Source organism: Bos javanicus, chromosome 13, assembly GCF_032452875.1.
Source record: "Bos javanicus breed banteng chromosome 13, ARS-OSU_banteng_1.0, whole genome shotgun sequence".
Classification (NCBI taxonomy): domain Eukaryota; kingdom Metazoa; phylum Chordata; class Mammalia; order Artiodactyla; family Bovidae; genus Bos; species Bos javanicus.
Window position 1 is genome coordinate 56,587,794 of NC_083880.1, and position 27,319 is coordinate 56,615,112.

Genomic DNA, 27,319 nt, shown 5'->3' on the forward strand with positions numbered 1-27,319 from the left:
TCCAACTCTGTGCGACCCCATAGACGGCAGGCCACCAGGCTCCCCCGTCCCTGGGACTCTCCAGACAAGAACACTGGAGTGGGTTGCCATTTTCTTCTCCAATGCATGAAAGTGAAAAGTGAAAGTGAAGTCACTCAGCTGTGTCCGACTCTAGCAACCCCATGGACTGCAGCCTACCGAGCTCCTCCATCCATGGGATTTTCCAGGCAAAAGTACTGGAGTGGGGTGCCATTGCCTTCTCTGCCAAATACCCTAGAAGGTCTCTAATGTTTCATAGAGCCTGTTTCATAGACCAAGGTGGGGATGGATTTACAAGACTCTTCTAAGCCATCACTGGCTCCAACATTCGTGTGAAAGTGAACTCATCTAGGGCCTGAAGATGTTCAGAGTCAGACCCATCCCCCACCATGTCCCCAGGCTCTCAGCCAGCTGTGTCCACCTTGCTCCGCTTGCGGGGGCTCTTCCAGGCTCTCCATTTAGTGGGAATATCGTCTCCTGGCCCTGCATCTACTGGTCCCCAGACCTGCTGACCACAGTACCTGGGAACCTTCATCCTTACATCACACACCTGCAGGAACTGTGGCCACCGTGTGGCCCTATGCCTTGGGGCATGGGTGGCGGGGGGGAAGCCAGCTGAAAGGTGAATCCAGGGGCTGTGACTGGGGTGTCATCAGTTCCATCATGTCCCCTCAGTGCAGCCAAATAGATAACTAAGGATGGGCCTGGTGAGCACACAGCAAACCAGGATCTGCAGGGGGTCTGTGCTCAAAGCTCCCGAGGCCTGTGACAGCAGAAGTTTCCAGCCCTGATTCAGCAGTTTAGAAGCCTTGTGAGATCAATAATTCATCATAAACCCCAACTAAGTTAGAAGGCTCACAAGGGAAAGCACTGGGCCTTCTAATCTGCTGTTTTTCCCTCCTCTCACACCACCCAGCTCAGCTCCAAGTTTGCACTAATGAATGCTCCCTGCCTGCCTGGGGGACAGGAGGATGGGCCTCAGCAGGAAGCAGCCTTCCTCGGCCCAGTCAGATGGTGAACTGGTCCCCACCCGCTCCATCCACAGGGCAAGCTGTGTGGGGTGGAGAGGGCAGATACACAGATGTGAATGTGGGTAAGACACGTGATGATAACCAGGGACTAGACTATAAGGGTTCTCACTTCCCGTGACCCATCTTCATCCACTCTAACAACCCGAGGAAGGGGCCCCCAGGCACGTCTCACAAAACAGGTCCCCAGGAGGCTCTGATGAGCACCCAGACCCTCTAATGCAGCATCTGTAGAGTTGGGGGCCTCCTACCTGACTCAGCACCTTTGCCATCACTCCTGCTCTCATTTCCAGGGGTCCTCTGGGCACCACGGTATTGAGGCAAACCTGAAAAGCGAAGAAAAGAGTCCTAATCCTGTCGGAGTCAGCTCACAGCTCCCCTCAGTTGATGGCCTCCGCTGGCGGGCACACGGGGGCCACCAGCAGGTGGAGGACTGTCTCAGCTCTCCTGGAGGGGACAACAGGCCAAGGGCAATTTAACCAGATGTCACCTCCGTGTGTGCAGGGAGAGAGGGCAGTCCTGCCGGTTTTGACTGATGGACTGGTGGGCCCTCCACGCTTTGGCTTCCAGGGAAGAAGGAAGCCGAGGGAGCCTGGCCAGCAGAGTTTGGGTCTGGTCCACAAACATGAATCAGCAAGAGGCTGACTGCCCCACATGGGGAAGCTCATCCCACCACCTGTCCCCACTACGCACAGCTCATCTCAGGTTCTAATCCCCCTCCTCCTGCCTTGGTAGGTCAGCCGCACCTCGTGCACACAGGGTGCCTTGCTGCCTTCTCTCTCTCATGGACCTGGGTCTCAGGTTCTGGCTGAGGCGTGGGGTAGAGCCATGAGGAGGTGGGCTTAGGAGGCTCCATGTGGGGGCCACCCGGGACCCCAGAGAGCCTCACCTGCATCATGTAGTCAGACCCGTGCATGTGAGGCCAAGCAGCCCCTCACTCAGGCTCACACAGGTGCGGGGCCTCCACCCAGGGTGAGAGGAACATAGTGATGAGCGTGCAAGGTGCAAGAGAGGCCACCTGCACCCGGGGCCTCTCAGGAAGAGGAGGGCCCACGAGGAGGGAAGGCCAGCAGAGGCCAGGAGGCTGGAGGCAGCCCAGACCTGCAAGCGGAGGACAGCGCAGGAGGGACCAGATGATCCCAGATCTCAGGGCTGCAGACCATGCCAGGACAACGGCCAGCTGTCAGGTGGATTTAAATTGGAGAGTGACATGAGAGCATTCCCTGGTGGCTCAGAGGGTAAAGTGTCTGCCTGCAATGCCGGAGACCCAGATTCGATCCCTGGGTTGGGAAGATTCCCTGGAGAAGGAAATGGCAACCCACTCCAATATTCTTGCCTGGAGAATCCCATGGATGGAGGAGCCTAGTAGGCTACAGTCCATGGGGTCCCAAAGAATGGGACACAACTGAGTGACTTCACTTTCACTTTCAGAAACACATTGGTGACTTTTACAGCTGCAATGACTTCTGATCACCCCTGAATTTAGGGGTACTTCGTATACTCCAGAAGATGTGTATAAAACACTGTGAAGTTTAGGATAATTTTACATGTCCATGAAGATATATATATACACACACACCTGTCTGTACCCGTATCTGTCTATACACATAAACCCATCCCATCCCACCATTGCGAATTGAACTAAACGCTCTTAGCCAAAGAGATAGCAGGGATAACCCCTACCAACAACCCTGGAGACCTGCTGCCTGGTGATGCTGTGTCCTCAGTCACTGCCCTCCAGCTCCCGTGAGCCTCTCGGAGGAGGATACAAGACACACAGGCCCTTCCTCCAATGTGCTTGCTGGTCAGACCCTGTGATCCTTCCCAGCCCGGTGGAAGGTATAACACCAGTCTCCAGGGAAACTCAGGGTCGATTTTTTCTTGAGTAGATTTTAGGTTCCACCACACACCACTTTTTGCTGCTTTTGCTTCATTTTGCCGCATTTACTGCACGTGACTCTGTCAAGGCCAAGAGCACGGTTTCCCTCCCCTGGCCACTCGGCACAGAAGCCCTGGCTTCAGGCATGTTCCCAGGACCCACAACTCCTCAAAGGTACTTCAGCAAGAGTGTTTGAATTTCATTCTAATTATGTGAAAGTTATTTTAATAATAATATTTAATGTTATTTTTCTAATATAATGGAGAAGGGCTTACATCTTTTTAACTGAGCCCTCCCAACATGTGAATAAAAGCAAAAATATTATAATTGCTTTTATGAAACTTGAACGAAGCTTTTTGTCTCTTGTTTGCTTAATCAAAGAGAACCTGATACGATAAGCTGAACTCCCTTAAAAATATCTGAAACTGCTTATTGTCATAAATTGAAATTTTCTTGACACCTTAAGAATCAATTTCAACAATGTGAGGCAATTAATTAGATGCTAAGGAAGAACTCTGCAAACGTCCTCCACAATATCCAGCTTCCTTTTTGTTGTTATTGTTTCCAGTTGAATCACTATTTTTATTTGTTGCTTTGGCAACAGGTGTATGTTGTAAATGTCATTGCACTTCAAAATCAGTACTAATAAAAAAACAGCTCTTTTCTGTTTTATTTATAATGGCATTCTTTGTAAGATCTCATTTGTAAAGAAGGATTCTGCTGTTAGAAAGGTTTAGGAGGAAATGCACTAGTGGCCTCTATATTCCCCTTAGTTCAAAACTTCTATAAATCCATAAAGAATCAAAGCAAAAGAATACTCAGGCCTTCACCAAGTTCCTAGCTTCTCAGCAGCAAAAGAAACTTGTCAGGGACTGAGAACCTCTGGTGCCTTCAGGTCTGGAGGTAAGTACTTTATTTAGTTCTCATCTGCTCCCTAGAAGTCATGGTTCAGACCGTGAAGAATCCGCCTGCCAATTCAGGAGACCCAGGTTCAGGCCCTGGGTTGGGAAGACCCCCTGGAGAAGGGAATGGCTGCCCACTCCAGTATTCTTGCCTGGAGAATCCCATGGACAGAGAAGCCTGGTGGGCTACAGTCCATAGGGCTGCAAGGAGTCAGACAAGACTGAGTGACTAACACTTTCACTTTTTTCACTGCTTCCCACATTCACTGCTTTCAGCTTATTTGGATGTTGGTTGGATATATTTTTACCACCTTCCCCCTTCCCAGCTTCCCATTTTCAGGGCTTCCCACGGCTGCCAGGACTGTAAGGTAACTCTTTTCATGGTAACTTGTTCATTGATACTTACAGGAGTAGAGTATTTGTTTCTCACACTTGGTTCAAAAAACACACCATGACCCTGAAATTATTTTTAAAAATGAAAAATTAATTAAAGTAAAAAAAATTAAGTGTTTATTGGTTTCATATAAATTACCCAAAGATGCAAACACATAACTAGAAATTCTTGTAACCATGAGGCCTCCTGTTTCTGCACTAAAGGTATCTGATGATAGTGTAGGTATTCCTAGCAGAAATCCATGGGTGAGTTTTATAGTTGCTTTGTGGGGATGGAGCATGAACATATGAGATTTTCAAGCCCATCTTGGGTCTACAAAATTCACATCAGACTCACAGTGTGCTGAGAGAGTGGCCTCAAAGTCTGTGAATGTGGCCCATTCATCCCTAAGACCCAAGGCTGGTTACATAATTGGAAGGACCCAGCATAAAAAATGTGAGCCCCTTGCCAGATATAAAGTGTTTCAAGATGGTGACAGGAGAGTATTAACCAAGTACAAGGCCCTTCTGAGCACAGGGGCCTGTGGGACTGACTGGGTTCCATGCCTATGAAGCTGACCCTTCCACGGTCAGAGGGACACACCTATCAATGCACAAGCCCTTTCAAGGATTCATGGAATCATGTTTGTGCAAAAGAGTATAACTCATTTTTATCTTGGCTCAAATGTAGCCTGAGAAAAATAATGAATTATAGAGGTCTTGAATTCTTTCTTAAAAGCTTTCTGTCATGAAAACAGTGACTCTTTGGCCCTTGAGAAACCATTTTAGCTCTTGTCAGAAGAGTAAATTTTTTGTTAAACTAATAGCTAGTTACACTAGTGAAGTCCAAATAAGGTCTGTATTTGAGGCCTGTGTCAATAGTGTCATACTGAAGTCAGCTTTCTGGTTTTGATAACATACTATGTAGATTATTATTCTGGGGGAAAGCTGTGTGGAAGGTACGCAGGAACTCTGAACTATTTTTACAACTTTGTGTGAGTCTGAAAAGTCATGTTAAAAAGCACAGCTATAGTTTTAGAATGTGTACATGGAGTATATAAGGACATGGCTCAGTTTGGCAGGAGGTGTGGAGTCAATGGACTGGAAGTTGGTTAGGGCCAAGGCCACTGCTCTTGATCTTGTAGATGACCTCTGGTACCCAGACATGAATACAGAGAAATGCAGTTATTTGTGGGTGTCATATTTGATCAGAGCTAGCAAATATTCAAGATGATGACAGGAGAGTATTAACCAAGTACAAGGCCTGGAGAAGGAAATGGCAACCCACTCCAGTATTCTTGCCTGGAGAATCCTGTGGACAGAAGAGCCTGGTGGGCTGCTGTCCATAGAGTTGCACAGAGTTGGACATGACTGAAGCGACTTGTATAGTATAGTATCAAACAACAACTCAGTAATAGCCAACAATCACAATAGTTAGTTAGATATATGAGGTTTTCACAACTGTGTGTTTGTTCTACCAGAATCACAGAACCTTCTAGAAGGGAACCCACTGTCCATCACCAGTGAAGTCCCAGCAGCAGGAGCAAAGCCATGCAACTCACTGGAGTTCCCAGGACAAGGTGTACTTGGTCAGATACACTCAACAGAGAAGGTAGTGTTTATTTTCTATCCTAGGGGAAAATGCTAGTTTACTCCAAAGGTAACGCATTTCCCTCTAAGTGAAAACAAAGAAGCTATACCTTTTCCTCCTCAGATACTCACATGCAAATAAAAATTAGCATTATGATGAGGGGGAGGGGAAATGGAAGTAGAAAAGGAAAGGTGAAGAGAAGCAAGGGAAAAGAATAAAATAAAGTGGGTATGTGTGACCCAACGTGACTTGAAGATTCTAACATTCTATGGATGATATTATAAACACCTGCCAACTGAATATGCACACAAGATCTAGAAGCTGACACAGACAGATGAAACTGTTTAGATCTGGGATGGGATTGTGGACAACTTTTGCTTTGGGTTTCTATTTTTAATATAAGCCCTTCAATCATGAAATAAAATTTCAGAAAAAATAAAGCAGGCACAGGTCCTCAGTAACAGTTCTAAGGAAGTCCGTGCCTTGTCACAGATTTTAAAATAGCAGGTCACCTGATAATCATAAGTGACAATCTCACTGAGGGAAGGTGTGTGAATGGCTGACTATCAATCCAGCCACAACAGGTACACTGACTATTTGCAGGACATCATAAAAGAAACCTAGAGACTCACCAGAAAATAGAAGAGCAGACTTGGTGTCCTCCCCTGCAGTTGGGGGAGCAAGGTACCCTCTGGCAGGGGGTTGGTAAAGATGCTGTGGGATTATACTTGCAGAGTGCAAATCCCAGGGCACGATTAGTGGACCAGAGTTTTTACTGTGCCTACCAGGAGCTCTGGCCTCCAGAAGCTTATAGACCAGTCAAGGAAGAGAGGCCCCTGCCTGCCTTCCCCAGGAGTCTCTGTGCCCCCTCCCCCTGGGAACATGAGTGGTGGGCAGATGCCCTCTGGACCTGGTCCTGCTCTCCCCAGCCAGGCGCCTGCACAATAAATGACACCAGCCCTGGGTCAACTCGCTCTTTTCCAAAGTGGAGTCTTCGTCCGCTTAGAGAAGGGAAAGTTTAGCCAGACTGGGAACAGGGTTTCAAATGACATTGAACTGCGTGGTGAGAAAAATCAGTCCCTGTCTAATTCCTCTTCCATGCTCCTAATGACATCAAGGAGGAAGTGTCCGTCAGGTGCCAGCCTGTCCTGGTTCTCTCTCTCTTCCCACATTTTCTACCTAGAATTACAGGGTTCTATTTCTATTGTGTCTGTGTTTCACTCACCTGCTCTTTATACAAGTAAAACTTGTTTTCTGCTTACAATTGAAATATAAAATTTCCTGTTTAAAGAAATGCACTTCTTTTGGACACAAGTCCATTTAAAGGAAAATAATGTTTAAAGTCGTGAAGTTAGCGCTGGACGGACTGGAGTGTGGCCCTGAGCCATCCGACACTTGAGCTGGGAGCAAAGGCATGTGAGGTTGAGCAGAATTGCAGGGGCTTTGCAGGAGTGGCTGGGGTGAAAGCAGGCGAGGGGTGGGCCTGTAGGGGGACATCCCAGGATGTGGGTGGGGGAGCAGCCATGGTGTCCCCCTCGCATCGAACGGTCACCAAAGTCACCCCTCTTGTTTCAACACAAGCAGCAAACGAGCCACACTCACCTTAGCTCCCAGCTTGGCGCCCGCCTGGGCTGCGCTGATGGACAGAGCTGGCATGTGATCCCCGAGGTATGACCTTCCCTGTGGGACCGGGGGAAAGAAATATGACTAGGGCTGAAATTACAGATGGCGGCATTAAACACAGAAGACAGCGAGTAACGTCTCCCCTCTGGCATTACAGACAGCATCCTGACCCTGGAAAACAGCCTGCGCTGTGAAGCAGGAGGGCAACCCTGGCAAGCGGACGCTTTGTAATCGCTGGTCAGGAAGTGAAGTTTCTTGTTTAGCGGTTCACGTGAAGTGATGGCAACAACAAAAATCAAGCAACCAAAGAGAAAACCTTGTATCAATCAGCCTCAGCATCTCAAAACTGGTCCTTGCCCTCTTCTAAGCCTCAGTGATGGTTCTTGGGGTCACCACAGTGGGCAGTGATGTGGGGAGCCTTATCCATTTCTCACTCAACAAGTATTCACTGAGGGACTCAGATGTTGAGAAGTGCTGGATTTCTTCTCTTTTAAAAAGATTTATTTATTTATTATTTCAGCTGTGCTGGGTCTTCTTTGCTACAAGGGTTTTCTCTAGTTGCTTCAGGTGGGGACTACTCTTGGTCTCAGTGCTTGGGATTCTCATTGTGGTGGCTTCTCTTGTTGCGGAGCACAGGCTCTAGGGCACATGCTCAGTAGTTGTGGCCCATGGGCTCAGTTGCTCTGCAGCATGTGGGATCTTCCCAGACCAGGGATCGAACCAGTGTCTCTCTCCTGCACTGGCAGGCAGATTCTTGACCACTGGGCCACCAGGGAAGGCCTGGATTTCTTTCCTAAGGGCTCACTGGCTTCCCCACAGAGAGGGGAGGACCCCGTGCTGTCCTGCAGACCCTCTTGATCAGGGAGTGTGTCCGATGGCAGAAAAGGACAAGGCGGGTGGAATCAGTGATGGTGTCTAGATGAAGGGAATCTTCTTGAGAGTGTGCAGTGTCCCCAGTGTGTGGATGTAGGCTAGTGTATTCACATAAGATGGAATAACAGGGAAGTGTGGACACAGTGGCAGCCTTATTTACCAATGGCTCTGATGCTGGGAGGGACTGGGGACAGGAGGAGAAGGGGACGACAGAGAATGAGATGGCTGGATGGCATCACTGACTCGATGGACGTGAGTCTGGGTGAACTCCGGGAGTTGGTGATGGACAGGGAGGCCTGGCGTGCTGCGATTCATGGGGTCGCAAAGAGTCGGACACAACTGAGCGACTGAACTGAACTGAACAAGGACATAATTGGTAGCTGCTGTTAGTAATACTAGAGAAACTCACCTGAAAAATGTCATTTTCCCTAAATAAAATTTCTCGGCCTCAGCACTGCTAACACTTGGGTGGGTGACTTCTCTGTCATGGGGGCTGTCCTGAGCACAGCAGAACGGCCTGCAGTGTCCCCCCAGTTAGTTCTATCCACCAGACACGAAAGCATCATCCGCCCCCACCATCCCGGCCAACTCTTCACTCCCAGTTGAGTTGTAACCACCAACACACCTCTAGACATTGCCAGATGTCCCCTGGGGTGGGGATGGGGGTTAGAATCGCCCCCAGTTGAGAGCCAGCACCCTAGACAAGTGTGACGAGATGATGACATGAGGGGGCAGTGAATGCGAGCAGTATGGAGAGCCTACCACATGGTCCTCATGAGACACAGTCCAGCTCCACTACCTGGAGAGGATCGGCTCTGCTCTCCTCATTCCACGCGAGCAGGGTCTGGATCCCCTCATCCTGTGGCACAGAGGGACCCTGCCTGTTGGCTTCGGATACAAGGCGGCATCGCAGCAGGAGGAGCAGAGCGGCTATGACAAAACAAGGGAGAGATGAGATGCCAGAGCTCTGGCCAATCAGAGGTTCCCTCCCACAGGAGCCTGTGCTGCTGGCATATAACTTGGCTGGGGGCTCATGGGGGCAAGCTGAGCCTTCATCAATCTTTGCAGCCTCAGTGCTTAGCACAGCCTGGGGCACAGTAGGTGAGAGCTAACTATTTGTCAGACTGAGTAATACTATGTGACCAGTAATACTCTACTGTCTGCTTGAAAATTGAGCTTCCCTGTTAGCCTTTGCCAAGCCTGGGAGCTTGTGTACATTGCCGTCCTCAGCTATTAAAATCACCTCTGCTCTGTTGCTCAGTCATTCCTGACTTTTTGCGACCCCATGGACTCTAGCCCGCCAGGCTCCTCTGTCCATGGGATTTCTCAGGCAAGAACACTGGAGCGGGTTGCCATTTCCTTCTCCAGGAGATCTTCCAGACCCAGGGATTGAACCCGCGTCTCCTGCTTAGCAGGAGTCCATAGACAGTGGACCACTGTCCTTAAACGGCGTCTATCTCTAGGTTCCATTGCTGTAAAGTCTGCTACTAAGCAGAAGCCCCCTTTGCCAGGCAGGCAGCCTGTCTGACCAGGGTGGAAACCTCCCATCTGAGCCTGGGCCTCCCGTGAGCCTGGGGGTCATTCTCAAAGGCACCCCGCTGACCTCGGCCACCTGCGCCCCCCACCCCAGAGGACTCTATGCCCTTGGCTTACAGCCCGGGGAGAGGAGCTGCATTCCCAGGACAGCTCCTATCTATGCTGACCTGCCAGAGCCATGAATGCTACACAGAGAGGGGCCAGGGCGCCCTTCATGACCCCAGCTCTCGCGACGAGGGGCTCCGCACAGGTGAATCCATCGGGACAGGAGCAGACCCTCACGTGGACAGTCTGCTTCTGGGAAAGTCCCTGTTTGTCTCCGATGAGAAGCGGCACAGAGTAGTCACCAAGTGGAAGGCTTCTCTGCATTAGAAGTTCCACTGAACAACCTGCAGAGGGAGGGGGACCTTAGCTGCATTGATGTGTTCATTTGTTCAGCTGCTCAGGGGTTATTTCTTAATGCCTCCCTTGTGCCAGGCTCTGTAGGAAGTTGGAGGTGGCCATGACCACTCTCTCCCATGGACACAAGCTGCATGTAAAGTGGTTCCCAAGACCACCCTCAGGTTGATGATTCTCTAGAAAGGCTCAGGACTCACTGCAAACTGTCTACTCATGGCTATGGAAACAGCACCCCAGTTTTTCTTTAGGGCACCCACACTTTCTGAACTCTTCACCCATGTGGATCAGGAGGGGCTAAGCCCAGATCCCAGCCAGGTCCAGGTGTGGGCTCAGAACCAGCCATCCAGTACATCTGCCCTCCCAACCCCTACCCAGTGTTGAGCAGGGCAGGTGGCTCAAGCCTTGTGATGATGCACACCTTCTTGCCAGGCACCAGAGAGTCCCAGGGACTCCCAGCCACCACGCTTATGTCTCCAAAGGAGAGCCTGGCTGCAGATGAAGGGACCACAGAGCCAAGGTCGGGAGCCATTGCCTCCAGGAAGTCCTCTGGGCACCCAGGTCTGCTGGGACACAGGCTTACCTGCTGCTTTCTTGGTGACATAAGCTAACATATTCCTCTTGGCCTGAGTGTGTGTGAGTCAGGTTTCTGTCCTTTCCCAGCCTTTCTGGCCAGTGTGATACGCACCCCTGTTTTCCCCCAGTCTCCACATGTCTTCTGTGTCTCCCCACGTGCTGTCCAGTTTGAAGGTGAACGGGTCAGAGTAGGGCTCTAGGTCGCTGTCCTCCGCCTCAATGAGGAGGGACTTGTCTCCCGCAGACTGACAGACCTCCAGGTGCTGAGAGCTCAGGCGGAGTGTGGGAGCGTTGTCGTTGACGTCTGACAGGAAGAGCAGCATGGTCCCGGTTCCCGTCTGCGGAGGGACACCTGGGTGGGGAGGAGGGCGTCCCAGCAAGGTTGCTGATTAATTCCAGAGGCTGCCCCAGAACACAGACGCCTGCGAATGAGTGCTCTTGGCCTCTGCAGAAAAGAACCACTCCGCGGAGACACTGAAGCCAATTCCCTTTCAATAAGCTTTATTACAAGGGCTGGATCTATCTTCCTGCTCTTTTGAAAATCTGGGTAGGATAAGTTAATAAAACATTTGCTGAATGAGGGACAGTTATCGAGTAGACGATAATATCAGCCATGGAAGTTGTTAAAGCAGGAGTGGGGGCGGGGGCGGGGGCGGGGGCGCGGGCGGCAGCGGGGATGGGTGTGATGTAGTTCTGCAGACCTCAGCTTCTACACTGGGTCCACACTGTAATCCTGGTCTGAATCCTGCACTAGAGTTTTGCAAAGTGTCACCCCTGGAGGACACTGGGCAACAGGTACTTGGGATCCCACTACCTTATTTCTAAAAACTGCATGCGAGTCTACAATGACCTTAAAATAAAAAAAATTTTTTTTAAACTATTCCACTGAAAAAACAGTGCCATTCATTAAAATATCCATAACAGAGTTATGGAACCCTCACCTAAAGCCAATTAGGAACACAGATTTAATATCTCCCTAAGCAACATTAATTATACAACTGTTAATTATGCAAATGGGATATACAACCATGTATGCTTGGGAATCTGGGTTCATAAGACAACTCTTATTACAAGTCTAATTTACAGATTTTCTTAAATACAATCATTAAAATTACTGGAAATATTTTATTTTTCTAGCTTTCTGCTTTGGTAGGTTTAGAAATACAGCCTTGAGAGAGAGTATAGAGAAAAGTGTTAAAACATGCTGATAAAAATGGTTGATGACAAATTTGTCCTGCACAGTCACATTTTCCTGAGCTTATAAAGCAGCCCAAGTGCAGGGAAACTGCTCATGTTTGTCATATACAATTGGCTTTGACAAAGAGCTAGAGAGTTGTCTTATAAACAGATGAAAAAGATGCTGTGGTGGTGGCTGTATCCTTATCAGGCTCATCATCTCTTCTGAATGAACACTACCCCTCTTTCTATGGCATAGCCCCCTAGTTTGCCATTTCAAGAATTATCATCAAAAATAATCATCAGTATAGATGCACAATGATAAAAAGGTTTATATCTTTCCCAGTTGTGCTGAAAGACATTCACCTGTGTCATTTTCCCTTAGGAGCAAGAAAACATAGCCCCCTCTGACAATTCTGGGTCAGTGCTTACCATCATCAACAGCATGAGCGATGATTATGTAAATGCTGTCATTGACATGAGGAGATTCGCGGTCAACCGGCTTCACAGTGATGACCACCCCAGAGCGCTCATCTATGCTGACCCAGTTTGCAGGATCATAAGCCAGTTTGTATCTTGCAGAAGAAAACACATGTAATTTTTAAAATTAAAAAGTTACATCAAGAGACAAGTCCAAATATAGCACAGCAGGCACAATTCCCATTGTGAATCTGGGAAATTGTAAGAACCTCTGTTAGGAGTGTTTCTGGCTCTGATGAAGGCCCCAGAGACCTGAGATCCAACCAGAGTGTCAGATCAATATTCACTGAACACCAGGTGTCCTGTCCTTGTCGAGCTGCACATAACTCTGTCCACCTCGGGGAAAATTTTTCATCCTGGAAAAGAGCCAGTCTTCAGTTGCCTGCAGGAGCTGGTGGCTTCATGTTAAGCCAAGCCCGGCCGTGCAACAGAAGCACAAGACTGCATTACCCCTGGAGCCTAGAGGATTCACACGTGGGTAATACAGCCAGGCAACAAGGTTGTCTACATCCTGCTTCATCTGTGTGCACCTGGTAACCATTTTAATGTGCGAGCACACCGGGCCTTCCAGAATTCCCCAAGACCTGTCAGAGTCAGATGGCAGCCATCAGAACCAAGTGGAACCATCGGAACCCAACCTACCTGCTGAGAGACCCACAGAAGCAAAGGCCTGGACCCACAGGCAAACAGAAAAGATGTCGCTCCCCAAAACATCTGAAGACTGGGGGTTTCATGTGCCTTCTCTTCCTCATCACTTAAAGGCCCTGGAAAAGTTCAGTAACTCTCCCTGTCTGATATTTGTCAAGTCAGGGTTTACAAAGGAACCAACCATACTCTAGGGACAGGAATATAGCCCTGAATCAGATTTGGGGTCTCTGTGGGTATCCCCCAGAAGAGGTCCAGGCAGGGACTAGGAGCATTGGCATCATCTTGGAGCTTGTTACAAATGCAAATCTCAGTCCCAACCCCAGACCTCAAAATCAGAGACCCCAAGGGTGAGACCCAGCAAAGGGCATTTAACAGGCCTTCCGAGTGACTTTGATTCATGCTGCAGTTGGGCCTCTTTAACTCAGCACGTGCCTGCATAGACCTGTGGTGTTCTAGAACTCCAGGTTAGCTGCGCCCAAGGAGATAAGAGAGAAAACTTAGAAACAAGCGTCAGGAAATTTTTATAGTCAGTGGCATTACTGTGACCCCCAAGCACATGATCATTTTCTTGTAATTTATTTTAAAATATTTTATGAAATTGTTATTTCACAGTGAACTGGTAATTTTAAAAAGCAAATCTGGTCCTTCTCAATGGTTAAGTCGAGAAGCATTCTTCTAAGGAAGAATCTCAAACTCTAGTGCCCACAGGGGTGTCCCGAGCAGGTGCAAGAAATGAGCAAAGCTGGTCGGATAAGGATTGATGTCAGTTGATGAGCGAGAGGTCAAAGGGACCTCTCCCCATGCCCCCGATGATCATGACCCCATTGGACACTGACTCAGTAATGCCAAATCTTCCTCTGTTTCAAGAACATTCAGATAATTCAGGTTGTTAGCATACTCTTGATTTTTAAATGCTGGCAGCTTTATTATCTCTTTCTTTTTATTGCAGTAAAATGCACATAACATACAATTTACCACCTTCACTGTTTTAAATTGCATTTCAGTGGGATTAAATATTAATTCATCACACTGCTATGCAACCATCACCACCATCCATCTCCACAGCTCTTTTCATTCTTGTAAAATTGAACTCTGTGCCTACTAAACAATAACTTTCCATTTCCCCTCCTACCAGCCCCTAGAAATCACCATTATATTTTATTTCTTTATGAGTTTTGACTACTCTAAGTACCTCCTGTAAGTGGAATTGTACAGAAATTGTCTTTTTGTGACTAGTGCATTTCACTTAGCACAATGTCCTTAGGGTTCATCCATGTTGGAGCATATTGCAGAATTCCCTTCATTTTTAAGGCTGAATAATATTCCATTGCATGTATGGACCACGTTTTGTTTTCCCATTCATCATCAATGGCTCCCTGGCTTGCTTTCACATTTTAGCTATTGTGATTAATGCTATTATCAACATGGGTGTACAAGCATCTCTTTGAGGCCCTGTTTTCAGTTCTCTTGGGCATGTACCCAGAAGTAGAATTGCTGGATCATATGGTAGTTCTATTTTTAATTTTTTGAGGAACTCCGCTACTGTTTTTCTCAGTGGCTATACCACCTTCTATTCCCATCAGCAGTGCCCAAGGATACCAATCCCTCCACATTCTCCCCAACGCTTGTTTTCCATTTTTTGGTGTTTTTTTCTTTAGTTGGAGGATAATTGCTTTACAATGTTGTGTTGTTTTCTGCTGTACAACAGTGTGAATCAGCAATTGAACTGAGGTGGTTCAAATCTGATGAACCTAGAGGTTGTTTTCTGGGGTTTTTTGATGAGTGTGATATGGTATCTCACTGCAGTTTTGATTTGCATTCCCCTCATGATTAGTGATGTTGAGCATCTTTCGTGTACTTGTTTGCCACTTGTATCTTCTTTAGAGAAATGTCACAGTTTTTGTCCATTTTTAGATGAGGGTGTTGTTGTTGCTCTTGTTGAGTTTTTGAAGTTCTGTATATTTTATGGATATTAATCCCTTATCAGATGTATGACTTGCCAGTATTTTCTCCCATTCTGCCTTTGTACTCGGTGGATAGTGTCTTCTGATGCAAAAAAAAACGTTTCGGTTTTCACGAAGTCTGATTTGACTTATCTGTGCCATTGGTGTCATTTCCAAGAAATGATCACCACATCCAGTGTTGTGAAGTTTTGTCCTAGGTTTTATTCTAATAGTTGTATTATTTTAGGTCTTACATTTACTTACTTGATCCATTTTGAGTTAATTTTTTTAAATGTATTTATTTATTTTTGGCTGTGCTGGGTCTTCGTTGCTGCTCAGGCTTTTCTGTTAATTGCGGCAAGCAGGGGCTACTTTCTAGTTGCAGCGCACAGACTTCTCATTGCAGTGGCTTCTTTTGTTGCTGAGCACAAGCTCTAGTGCACGAGGGCTTCAACAGTGGCATCTGCCTCTAGAACACAGGTTCAATAGTTGTGATGCATGGATTTAGTTGCTCCACTGCATGTGGAATCATCCCAGATCAGGAATCAAACCCATGTCTCCTGCATTGGCAGGCAGATTCTTTACCGTTGATCCAGCAGGGAAACCCTTGAGTTAATTTCTGTATATGGTGTTAGGTTTTCTGTTTATGTCTTTGGATATCAAGAAAGCCTCTTGAAGATAACACAGAGTCAGATCATGTGTTTTTATCCGTTCTGCCAAGCTCTGTCTTTTAATTGGAGAGTTTAATCTTTGTATGTCTAAATTAATTACTGATGAGAAGGGAATTAATGTCTGTTAATTTTTCACCCACCCCGGCTCTCACAGGCTGTGTAACCAGTTCCAGTGAGAGAGGCACAGCTGCCTTGCATGGGGCTGGATGTGAGGGAGGTACTGAGCTAAGAGCCGAGATGAACCGCAGTGAACCATGGTTTGCACTGTCTTCCCTGGAAGTTGCAATCCTTCCACAGATTCCTGAGTTCCAAATTCAGTCCATCAGACAAATTCTGCCAGCACCGTCATGGTCCGGATGGGGAGACCGATTCCTGGCGCTTTCCACTCTGCCACCTTCCTGGGGACTGTGGCAACTTCATTTTTAAAAAACAAAACACTAAGCTATCCAAGTATCCATCAACAGATGAATGGATAAACAAAACGTGGTATATACACACAGTGGAAATATTATTCAGCTTTAAAAAGGAAGGAAATTCTGGCACATGCTAGAGCATGAATGAAACTTGAAGACACTATGTATGCTAAGTGAAATATGCCAGTCACAAAAGGAAAGTCTGTGTGATCCCATTTATATGAAGTACTGAGAGCAGTCACATACATAGAGACAGAAAGTAAAATGGTTGTGCAGGGTCCTAGAGGTGGGGGAGAATGGGGTGGGTTATTGGTTACTGGGTGCAGAGTTTTAATTTGGGGAAATGAGACGGAGGAGAGATTTTGCAGATGGGTGGTGGGAAGGAGCAATGTGCCATACAGTATAAATGTACTCAAAGTCCCTGAACCACACACTTGAAACAGTGAGAGTGGTAAACTCTATGTACATTTTGCCACAATTGAAAACACTTCCGCTGGCCAGAAGCCACAGGGCTGCCAGTTTACAGCATTTGGTAAAGAGGGACTAGAAATACATAACAAATTATTTTAATACAGGAAAAAGACTGTAAAATAATTTTGTGCTCTATGCAAAGGAAATGAACACGTGAATTCCTCCCACGAGGGTCAGAGGACACTACAGAAGGAAAACAGCATTGAACCTGGGCTAGGGGAGTTCTGGGGTGGGTGACTTATGGCATTTTCCCAACTGGGATGGAGTCGCCCTCAGGAGCACATAGAAGGAGCCAGTTTCGAACAGGAACCCTCTCCAGCACATGGCTAATTCTGCATGAACTCCCACCCTTCCCACTCCAGTCTCCCCACCTTATCTGGCCGGCGGCGGTTCTATCTGGATCTGTAGCGTTGAACATTCCCAGCTGAGTCCCCGGCCCTGCGCCATCGACCTCACTGACGATGAAGGTCCCCGGGTGGAAGGTGGGCGGGTCGTTGACATTGGTCACCCGCACACTCACGGTGGCGCTGGCCGAGGCCTGCCGGGGCCTCTGCAGCTGCCCCGCATCGCACGAGAAGAGTGGCTCTTCGTTCTCCACAGCCACGACCAAGTTCCACTCTGCCTGAGTCTCATGGTCCAAAGGCTGCCACCCCAGAGAGAAGGTTTCATTAGTCCCCATGGCTCTGCCGGCCGGAGGGAGCCTCTCAGCATGAGTTGTCACTGCTAACCCAGCGCCTGTGGCTTCTGTGCTTCATTTATTATTTACATTGTCTTTGATAATGATCAAAAGACAGTTGTCAGCCCATTTTCAAATCATTTATAGAGTTCTTTTTTTTCCCCTCCCTCCTCCTGGTTGAAAAGAGCCACCATCAGTCAGAGGGTAATGAAAAATGCAACAAAAACCATAACCTAATGAAACATTAATGTGACAACTCTCCTGCAAAAACCCAGTGGTGCTTAGGGAAATATGGATATTAATGATCATAGCTATTCAGGGGACAAAGTGGTCAGTGACTTAAAAGGGTTGAAAGACTAGGAATATTCGGGAAATCCAGCCCCAGGCATTTGGCATGGAAAACCCACAGAGCCCTGCTATTCACAGCCTGGTATGTCCCCTCAGCATCATCCGGGAGCTTATTACACTGACAAGCAGAATCGGCCCCACTCCAGATATATTCATTCAGGTCTGCCTTTGAAGCTGAGCCCCAGGCTGACTCACTTGCACTATACCAGAGGCACTGGTCATTCTAGGGTCTATCGAGAGCAATTAAGACTAAAGGCACTGGAGTCAGACTGCTCCAGTCAGAACCCCTACTCCAGTCATGTGACTTCGTGAAAACAACCCAGCCTCTAGTTTCCTCATCATTAAATGAGATAATAATACTTTATTGCAGGGCCAACTCTCTACTAGGCACAGCAGGCAGAGTGTCAGGAGCCCACAGTATTTTTACGGGTCTGTGCAAATGTTCCAATTTCTTTTAAACCCAGAAGAAAAATGAACTCATGGGGTTCGAGAAAATGTCGTAAATTATTTTATCACATCAGGAGAAAGAAACATGTTAGGGACTACATAAACCTACTAAGTTTTGTCTAAAACAGACCCAAAGAATTTAATGTTGAAGTAACTGGTCATATCAAAAATAATCTTGAATACTGATATGATTTTGATGGGAGGAGCCATGAAGGCAAAGAGCTGAGGATCCATGCAGCCCTGCGTTCCTCACTAGCCATGGTGACTTGTGACCCAGCAGTCCATGTGCTCAGAACACATAGATCATCTGTTGGCACCTACTTCATTGTCAGGAGTCCTACGGAAAGGGCCTCGGTATCTACAGCCACCTGCTCAGATGCATTTACCTTGATAATATTTAAAATCCCTTCATTGGTCTCAGGATCTGTTGAAATGTGAAAATGTCCCTCTTCGTTGCCATTCGTTATGTTGAACTTCACTCTCCACGCTGCTGTAGATGGTGAATCACCATCTTGAACCCCGAGACGTAACACACCCTGGCTGGCCCAGCCTTCTGAAATCTGAACGTTATACTGAGAGAGATGATCATCATTGTCGTGGAGAAAAAGAAACACAGTCAGAAAAGAAAACAGAGAAGAAGAAAGAAAACGTAGAGAGACAACAACTTGGATGCTTCTCCTATGATTGAACTTGACCACTAAGGATCTGGAAGTCTGTTACAGCAGAGAATGTGTCAACAACGAATATCTCGTCCCTGTGACTGGATATCCAAATAACTGAAGAGCTGCATAACTTTAAAAGTGCACTTCTATCCAATGCAAGGCACCACTTCTAGAATAATAGTACACACCTTATTTTATGCTGCCTACAAAAATCTAACTCTACTAAAATAGTGCTCTTATGTATTTTAATTAAGGTGATAATCTTTCTAATACATAATAGATCTTTAAAATACCTCCTTATTCAATACTTTTGGTGACAAGATAATTTCTCCAGCACATCAAAATAACAATGTGTATTTTTTCCAGCCCTACTTTCGAGAGTACAGCTTTTTACTAAGTCGGGGAAGGATTTTGAAACAAGACTCAGATATAATAAATATGTTTCAGTTATTACATACTGTTAAGTGAGGTGCTTTCATTGGAAATATTTAAACTTCTGTTTATACAATTAATTTTCTTAAGTGGCACTTACAAAAAATAAGTGTTTGTAGCATTTGTTTATTCAACAAAGACTGTTGTGTACCAGATTCTGGTTTAGATGCTGTGAACAAAACAGCAAAAATCCCATCCCCAAGGAGCTGAGAACTGAGTGTATGTATGTTGGGGGGTTAGGTTGGGAATTTTTTTTTTTTTTTCAGGTTGGGAATTTAACCAGGTCATCAGAAAAGACCTCCCTGAGAGGGGTCAGAAGAAAGACAGAAATACAATGGACGTTTTCCTCTTAAAAATTCATATGGAAGAGTGAAAAATTAAGAAACTAAAAGCAGATCATGACTGGTTTTTATTTCCTCTCTTAGCAATCTTCTGCATTTTAAGTGGTTTCGTATTCCCAAACTGATTGGGACTGTGAGTGCCAGCACCTTCTTTAAGCCTGAGGATCTAGCAGCCTGTGAAATCTTGTGTGGAGCCCAATACATAAACCAGGTGAGCTGGGGAAAGCCTGGCCTGAGTCTGCCTGCCCATCTTATTTCAGAGCTCCGAACATTGTGGGTCAGGCTTGGGACAATTGGGCATGGTGGCAGACAATTCTGATTGTCACGACTTGGGATGCTACTGGCCTCCAGTGGGCAGAGGTCAAGGATGCTATTGTTCAACATGCTACAGGTCACTGGGCAGCCCCTCCCCACCCTCCCTGTGCCCTTCCTCCATCTCCAAAACATCATCAGTGTGGAAAGTGAGAGGCCCTGAAGTGGATGGAGCCTGGATCCTCTGTCCTCCCCGAGCCTCAGCCTTCTTATTTGCAGGATGGAAAACGCAGCAGCTACAATCAGTGAAAACCTAGGGATTCCTGTCAATACTCTGAACATCGTTCTGGCACAAAATAGTAACAAATGTAGGCTCACATGATTGCTATTAACTGGTTCCCTATCAATGCAGTTGACTTCTTGATTCTAAGCTGAAGTTATTTTGGAGATTGCCTGTATCTTGGGTGATGGAGGAATTCCCTCAGCAAACAGAGCCTGGGGCATGGAGACTGTTCGTGAGGGGACTTACGTGGTCCTGGGTGAACCTGGGCATGTGGTTGTTGCTGTCTTGCACGTGTACATGAACAGTGGCTGTGGATGACAGCGGCGGGTTGCCACAATCCCTCGCTTCAATGAGTAGTGTAAACCGAGGCGCCGTCTACATAAGGAGGAAAAGGTAGGTGAAACCTTTCAAACGCAGGAAAAGGAAATCTAATACAGAAATGTTCCATTTTAGCAATTTCAGTAGCCAGTCTAGCCACAGAGGGTTTCCCACTGCAAATGCAAATGCTCAGAGAGGGAGAACCCATTTTATTTTCCAAAGCAATAAAGTGCACATAACCTCATAATCTAAGCATCCTGACAGTCGCACTTCTCCACTAACACGGTCAATCCGGAAACCACTCTCTCTCAGTACGGGTGTTTGAGAAACAAGGAAGTAAAGCACTTGAGAGTTTGGAGTATTTTCTTGATCCAGATCCACTGCTGACATCTGAAAAACAGGTTGACCTGGAAAGAATTTTTTAAATTGTTACTATTGGCCAACAGCAGCCTATCCAACCAGTAGAAGAATGATTCTTTGCTGAATGGCACTGGGGCTTACACCAGAACGGATTGAGTACGTAAATATAAAGGTCAAGCTATAGACATACTAGACAAAGTGAAGAGGGATATTTAAATCGTCATAAGGTCAAGAAGGACTTTCTAATCATGATTGCAAATACAGAGGCTTAAAGGATAAAATCAATAGATCAATTTTTAAGTGTGTGGCAAAAAAAAAAACAAAACTATAAACCAGGAAAATATATTTGGAATACATGTTGGCAGACAGAGACATAGACATTCTTAATGTCAAAGGAGGAGGTTGAAGTCAAGAAGAAAAATGACAATGACGCTAACAGAAGTGGACAAAGAAAAGAAACGAGCAACTGACAAGGGAACTAGAAATGGCCAGGAAAGTTATCACATGTCCAAGCACTTGGTAACTAGAGATGAACAGTACACTAAGCCCTGTCATATGCTGCTGGGCTGTGGATAAATTGCAACACGAAAGTTGTGTGTGTGGTTTGGAGCAGCGATTCTACCTGTCTGAATTTGTGCTAAGTAGGCAATGCTTGAATGGCACACGCTTCTAGCTCAGATATGTTCACTGAAGCATGTTTTGTAAAAATAACAAAATGTGACAATGAGATGTAAATGTGCAACCAAAGAAGATTGGTTAAAAATCTTAAAGCACATCCGTAAAATAAAATATGACACACAAGATGCTCTAGGAGAATACTGTTAGGTTATAAACAGTAAAATTGCATTTTTAAAGAGAAAACTCTTAAATATGCACACATGAAAAGATGTGCTCATATATTTGTGTGTGTGTGTTAGTCACTCAGTTGTGTTTGACTCTTTGTGACCCCTTGAACCATAGTTCACCAGGCTTCTGTCCATGAGATTCCCCAGGCAAGAATCCTGGAATGGGTGGCCATGTCCTTCTTCAGGTCATATATTTATACATATGTAATATAAACACATATACATTTTGTACTATGATAAAGAGGAAAAAAATATGTAGATATACAAATATACATTTGTAATGATGTGTATAAATCTGTGAATATATACACACATATAAATGTAACATGCCATGTGTGTATACACACACACATATGTAAGGTGCAAAGAAAAATATTGAAAGAATATAAATGAGAATATTAACAGTACTTATCTCTAATTGGTAGCATTAAAGATGCTTCCTATTTTAGTCTTTTTGTTTCTTGGAATTTTCCAAATTTGCTAGAGACTTTTGCAAAATAAATAATGCTTTTTGTTATTCAAATAGATGCTCATTTTAATGAGGATGGTTCAGGTTTCAAGACTCACAGAATCCTAGGTCAGGAATTTTAGATGCCATCTTGCTGCCATTTTACAGATGTTTACAGATGAGAATTTCTCAGGGATATGCAGGATCCCACCACCCACCTCTGCTTCTTCTTCCTCCGTTCATTTATTTTAGGTTGATATTTACGGATCAGCTCTTCCAACTGACAATTTCCACATCATTTTGCTGCTGATACAAAATGAAGCGTGGAGACCTCATGGCATTTTGCTCTCATCCAGGGCCTGTGACCTTTGGGATGTGAACAGTGAGAGGCCTCCCTGAAGACAAGTAGGACTGAGGCGCCCTGTCACTACAGAAGCTGGAAAACCTTCACGGCACAGAGAAGACAGGGACCCCTCAGCCCCACCTTGTATACCTGCAGCGTGGTCCTCCTTCACACTGATGTTAAATTCCTTCTCAGGGAACTCAGGAGCATGATCATTCACATCCTTGATCCTTATGTTGACAATCAAGGATTTATCTACGATGTGTCCTGTTAAGCGATTGGCAACATCAAAATAAACCTAAGAAGCAGAGAAACCATATTACTGTTGCAGAACCATTGATTTGGTGGCATGAATCCCATCCCAGTCAGTAATACTGTGTATCCTGCATCGGTGTCCTCCATAGACTGAAAGTTCCTGAAGGCAGGGGTCACAGGCTCTCATTCACCCTGCGACCCCAGGGACTGAGCATAGACTGGGCACTCAACAAGTGTTTGTAGGACAGATCCATGAGCTGACTTGAAAAACTACTTCATTATTATTAATAGTAGGTTCAAATCTCAATTTCTCCACTTGTATCAACATAGGCAAGTTGTTATGAGCCTCAGTTCCTATATACTATATGTCTTGTAATGAAAAGTAAGCACACTATTGAATACTGGTGAAACGTTGCAGAGAGAAAACACTTAAGCTTTAGGGAGAGGGAACATTTAAAAGCAATTAGGACTAGGGATTCCCTGCAGCTCTAGTGCTTAGGACTTAGTGCTTTCACTGCTGTGGGCCCAAGTTCAGTCTTGGTCAGGGAACTGAGATCCCCGCAAGCCCCACAACCAGTAAATAAATAAACCAGGACAGCTACGGGCTTCCTTGATGGCTCAGTGGGTAAAGAATCTGCCTGCAATGCAGGAGACATAGGAGATGAGGCTTCAATCCCTGGGTTGGGAAGAGCCCCTGGAGGAGGGCACAGCAGCCCACTCCAGCATTCCTGCCTGAAAGATCCCATGGACAGAGGAGCCTGGTGGGCTACTATCCAAAGGGTCTCAAAGAGTCCAACATGAGTGAGCAACTAAACACACACACACACGCACACACACACACATACACACACACATAAACACGTAGAGTATAATAAGCTAGAAATCATTAAGAAAGATAATTTACAACCCTAAGTGTTTGGAAGTTAAGCAAAGCATTTCTAAATAACGTACAGATCAAAGAAGAAATCACAATGGAAATCAGAAAATATTTTGAACTGAATGGTAATTAAAACACAACAAATCGAAATGCATTTTCCTCTCATCATTCAAATATCAAACTCAGATTTTCTCTTCACGCTTTGATTCTGTAGAAGCCAGCAGCTCACTAAAAGCTTGCAAAATGATTGTTTACAGACACCCAACCAGTTCTGTGTTTGGCAATAGGGATTTTTGAGATTTGCCTGTGCTATAACTTCTAGGTCTCAAATTCCCTGTTGAAAGCCTGTTACCAAGACACTTTTGCCTGAATTATATTCTGCTTACACAAAATGTTTAGTGAAATAAACATGCGGTTCTTTTATTCTTCACATCAAAGGCTTGGGTGTGAAGAAGTAACCGGAAGTCTTTCTGACAGTGTGGTGATGTAAAAGTTTCTGCTTCAGTAGCATTCCCGGAGACTTCGGAGTCTTGCAAAACTCAACTCACAGTGAATCATGTTGGAGAAGTATTTATGGAATGAAAGGTAGAAAGAAAATAAGCCACACATTTGCCACCGACAAAGGAACAAACATGGCGAAGGCGTCATTGATCTGAGGGATCATGATCTCACAAGGTCTTGTTTATGTCCCTGATTTGTGCCCCATAACAGAATCACTGTCAAAAGCAGAACGCTCATGGGCCAGGTCCCTCATTCTGCCTCAGCCAAATCACATCTGTAAGAGATTCAGGAACTGCATCATCACCCACTTACACAAAACAGCTGTTATATGTGGAAACCAACAAAAGGCAGCCTGAACCACAAGAGCCTTGATTCTGTTTTTTTAAAATAACAGTACCCATCCCAGCACTGACTAATGATTGCTTGCTGGAAAGGGCATTCTCTGGAACTGCTGAAGATGTAAATGAATGGAAGCATCTTGAGAGGACAAGTGTTCTTACACGACCCCCGCCGCAGAGCTCCTCCCATCATTCTGCTCTGAGCAGATGCTAAAATTGGTGTGCATGCATGCGTGCATACATGCGTGTGTGCAAAGACAGCTGAGGTGCCAGTGGGAATCCTTGGGTCCTTCTGTCTCCTTGAAAGCCAGTTACACCCTGTTGTTACCATATTTTTTGCAAATGATTATGTAAAGCTGTGCATGCATGCGTGCTAAGTCCTTCAGTCAAGTCTGATTCTCTGCGACCCTATGGGGTGTAGCCCACCAGGCTCCTCTGTCCATGGGATTCATCAGGCAAGAATACTGGAGTAGGTTGCCATATCCTACTCCAGGGGATCTTCCTGAACCAGAGATCAAACCCACATCTCTTGCATCTCCTGCATTGGCAAGCAGGTTCTTTACCACTAGCACCACCTGGGAAGCCCCATGTGAAGCTGTAAGCACACACAAAATATTAAATATAAAAACATATAAACAAAAGCAACATTTTTAAGTCCACTCCTGAGGACATTTAGAGAGCATCTTCCTCAAATGGTTCATTCAGGAGGGTGGTCCGTGAGATTGCCTCAGCACCAATGAGGCAGTTGGTGCCAACTCTTGAAGGCAACAACAACAGACTGGTTCCAAATAGAAAAAGGGGTACATCAAGGCTATATATTATCACCCTGCTTATTTAACTTCTATGCAGAGTACATCATGAGAAACGCTGGACTGGAAGAAACACAAGCTGGAATCAAGATTGCCGGGAGAAATATCAATAACCTCAGATATGCAGATGACACCACCCTTATGGCAGAAAGTGAAGAGGAACTAAAGAGCCTCTTGATAAAAGTGAAAGAGAAGAGTGAAAAAGTTGGCTTAAAGCTCAACATTCAGAAAACTAAGATCATGGCATCCGGTCCCATCACTTCATGGCAAATAGATGGGGAAACGTGGAAACAGTGACTGACTTTATTTTGGGGGGCTCCAAAATCACTGCAGACGGTGATTGCAGCCATGAAATTAAAAGATGCTTACTCCTTGGAAGGAAAGTTATGACCAACCTAGACAGCATATTAAAAAGCAGAGACATTACTTTGCCAATAAAGGTCCGTCTAGTCAAGGCTATGGTTTTTCCAGTGGTCATGTATGGATGTGAGATTTGGACTATAAAGAAAGCTGAGTGCCGAAGAATTGATGCTTTTGAACTGTGGTGTTGGAGAAGACTCTTGAGAGTCCCTTGGAATGCAAAGAGATCCAACCAGTCCATCCTAAAGGAGATCAGTCCTGGGTGTTCATTGGTAGGACTGATGTTGAAGCTGAAACTCCAATATTTTGGCCACCTGATGCGAAGAGCTGATTCATTTGAAAAGACTCTGATGTTGGGAAAGATTGAGGGCAGGAGGAGAAGGGGACGACAGAGGATGAGATGGTTGGATGGCATCACCGGCTCAATGAACATGGGTTTGGATGGACTCTGGGAGTTGGTGATGGACAGGGAGGCCTGGTGTGCTGCAGTTCATGGGGTCTCAAAGATTCAGACACGACTGAGCAACTGAACTGAACTGAACTTGAAGGCAAGGATTTAAGGGACGACGCACCACTGTCTTAGTCACTTATCTTTAGGGCAAAAGAAACAGAAAGTGTCTCAGAGACCACATCAGAGGGATCCAGCAATGACCCTGCTCCCTGAAGAGTGAGCAGTTCTCCAGTATCACAAATGCATCTGTTGTGTCAGGAAGATTTAGAGACTGTTCATGCAGAGAAATTACTGTTCTTGCACGAGGTCAAAATGTTTAAATGGAATCCTTAATTTTCATAAAATTTAATAAATTTCTAGCCTATGTATGTTGACAATAAACAGTACAAATGCTTGCAAGGACATAGATGCAAGGAGGTCACCTCTGTGGAATCAGATCAGAGAAGAAATTTGGGAGTGAGGAGAGGTTTTTAATGACTATACCATTAACATAAATAAGTAAATAAATTCTTATAGAGTTTTAAATTCCATAAGAAGCCTTTATTAGTTTTACACCTGAAAAGTAAGATAAGCAACAGGAAAGAATCATTCACTGCTTGTGGGAATGCAAACGGTGTAGCCACTTTGGAAGACAGTTTGGCAAATTCTTTCAAAACTAAACATACTGTTACCACACCATCCAACAATCTTGTTACATCCCAAACATGGATGTTCAGTTTTATTCATAATCATCAAAATTTGGAAGAAATCAAGATGGCCTTCTGCAGGTGAACGGATAAACAAAGACCGGTACATCCACAGTATTCCACAATGGAATATTTTTCAGCAATGAAAAGACACGGAGGAAGCTTCAGTGCATATTGCCAAGAGAAAGAAGACAATCTTGAGCAGGTGACAGACTGCACCATTCCAACCCTATGATATTCTGGAAAAGGCAAAACTATGCAGACAGTAACAGGATCAGCAGTTGCCAAGGGCTCCGAGGAGGGGAAGGAATGAATAGATGGAGCACAGGGGAAACTTAGGGCAGTGAAGCCATGATGGCAGAAGGGTGGGTACATGGCACTATACATTCCCAAAACCCAGAGAACGTACAGCACAAAGAGTGAATCCACGTGTAAACGATGGGCTTCAGTTAATGATTATGTATGACATTGGTTCATTGATTGTAACAAATGTCCTATAGTAATGCAAAATATTAATAATAGAGGAAACTATGGGATGAGTGGGAAAGTGAGGAGGTATATAGGAACTCTGTGCAGGCATGCATGCTATGTCCCTTTAGTCATGTCTGACTCTCTGCGACCCCATGGACTGTAGCCCGCCAGGGTCCTTTGTCCATGGAATTCTCCAGGCAAGAATACTGGAGTGGGTTGC

The 27,319-nt window shown here is 45.6% G+C and overlaps 1 protein-coding gene across 2 annotated transcripts in view; it reads right to left on the minus strand.

The window, feature by feature from the left end:
• The window catches only part of CDH26 (cadherin 26), a 48,200-nt gene that overhangs the window by 2,303 nt on the left and 18,578 nt on the right, over positions 1-27,319 (minus strand). For both annotated transcript variants that reach the window (XM_061437006.1, XM_061437004.1), the window contains exons 5-16: positions 22,502-22,649; positions 20,596-20,762; positions 20,284-20,412; positions 18,454-18,639; positions 16,968-17,239; positions 12,403-12,545; positions 10,907-11,146; positions 9,990-10,211; positions 9,086-9,216; positions 7,393-7,470; positions 4,234-4,284; positions 1,298-1,372 (exon numbers count right to left, since the gene is read on the minus strand). In XM_061437006.1, the coding sequence (XP_061292990.1) occupies positions 1,298-1,372; positions 4,234-4,284; positions 7,393-7,470; positions 9,086-9,216; positions 9,990-10,211; positions 10,907-11,146; positions 12,403-12,545; positions 16,968-17,239; positions 18,454-18,639; positions 20,284-20,412; positions 20,596-20,762; positions 22,502-22,649 (1,842 nt within the window). The remainder of the gene's footprint in view (positions 1-1,297; positions 1,373-4,233; positions 4,285-7,392; positions 7,471-9,085; positions 9,217-9,989; positions 10,212-10,906; positions 11,147-12,402; positions 12,546-16,967; positions 17,240-18,453; positions 18,640-20,283; positions 20,413-20,595; positions 20,763-22,501; positions 22,650-27,319) is intronic.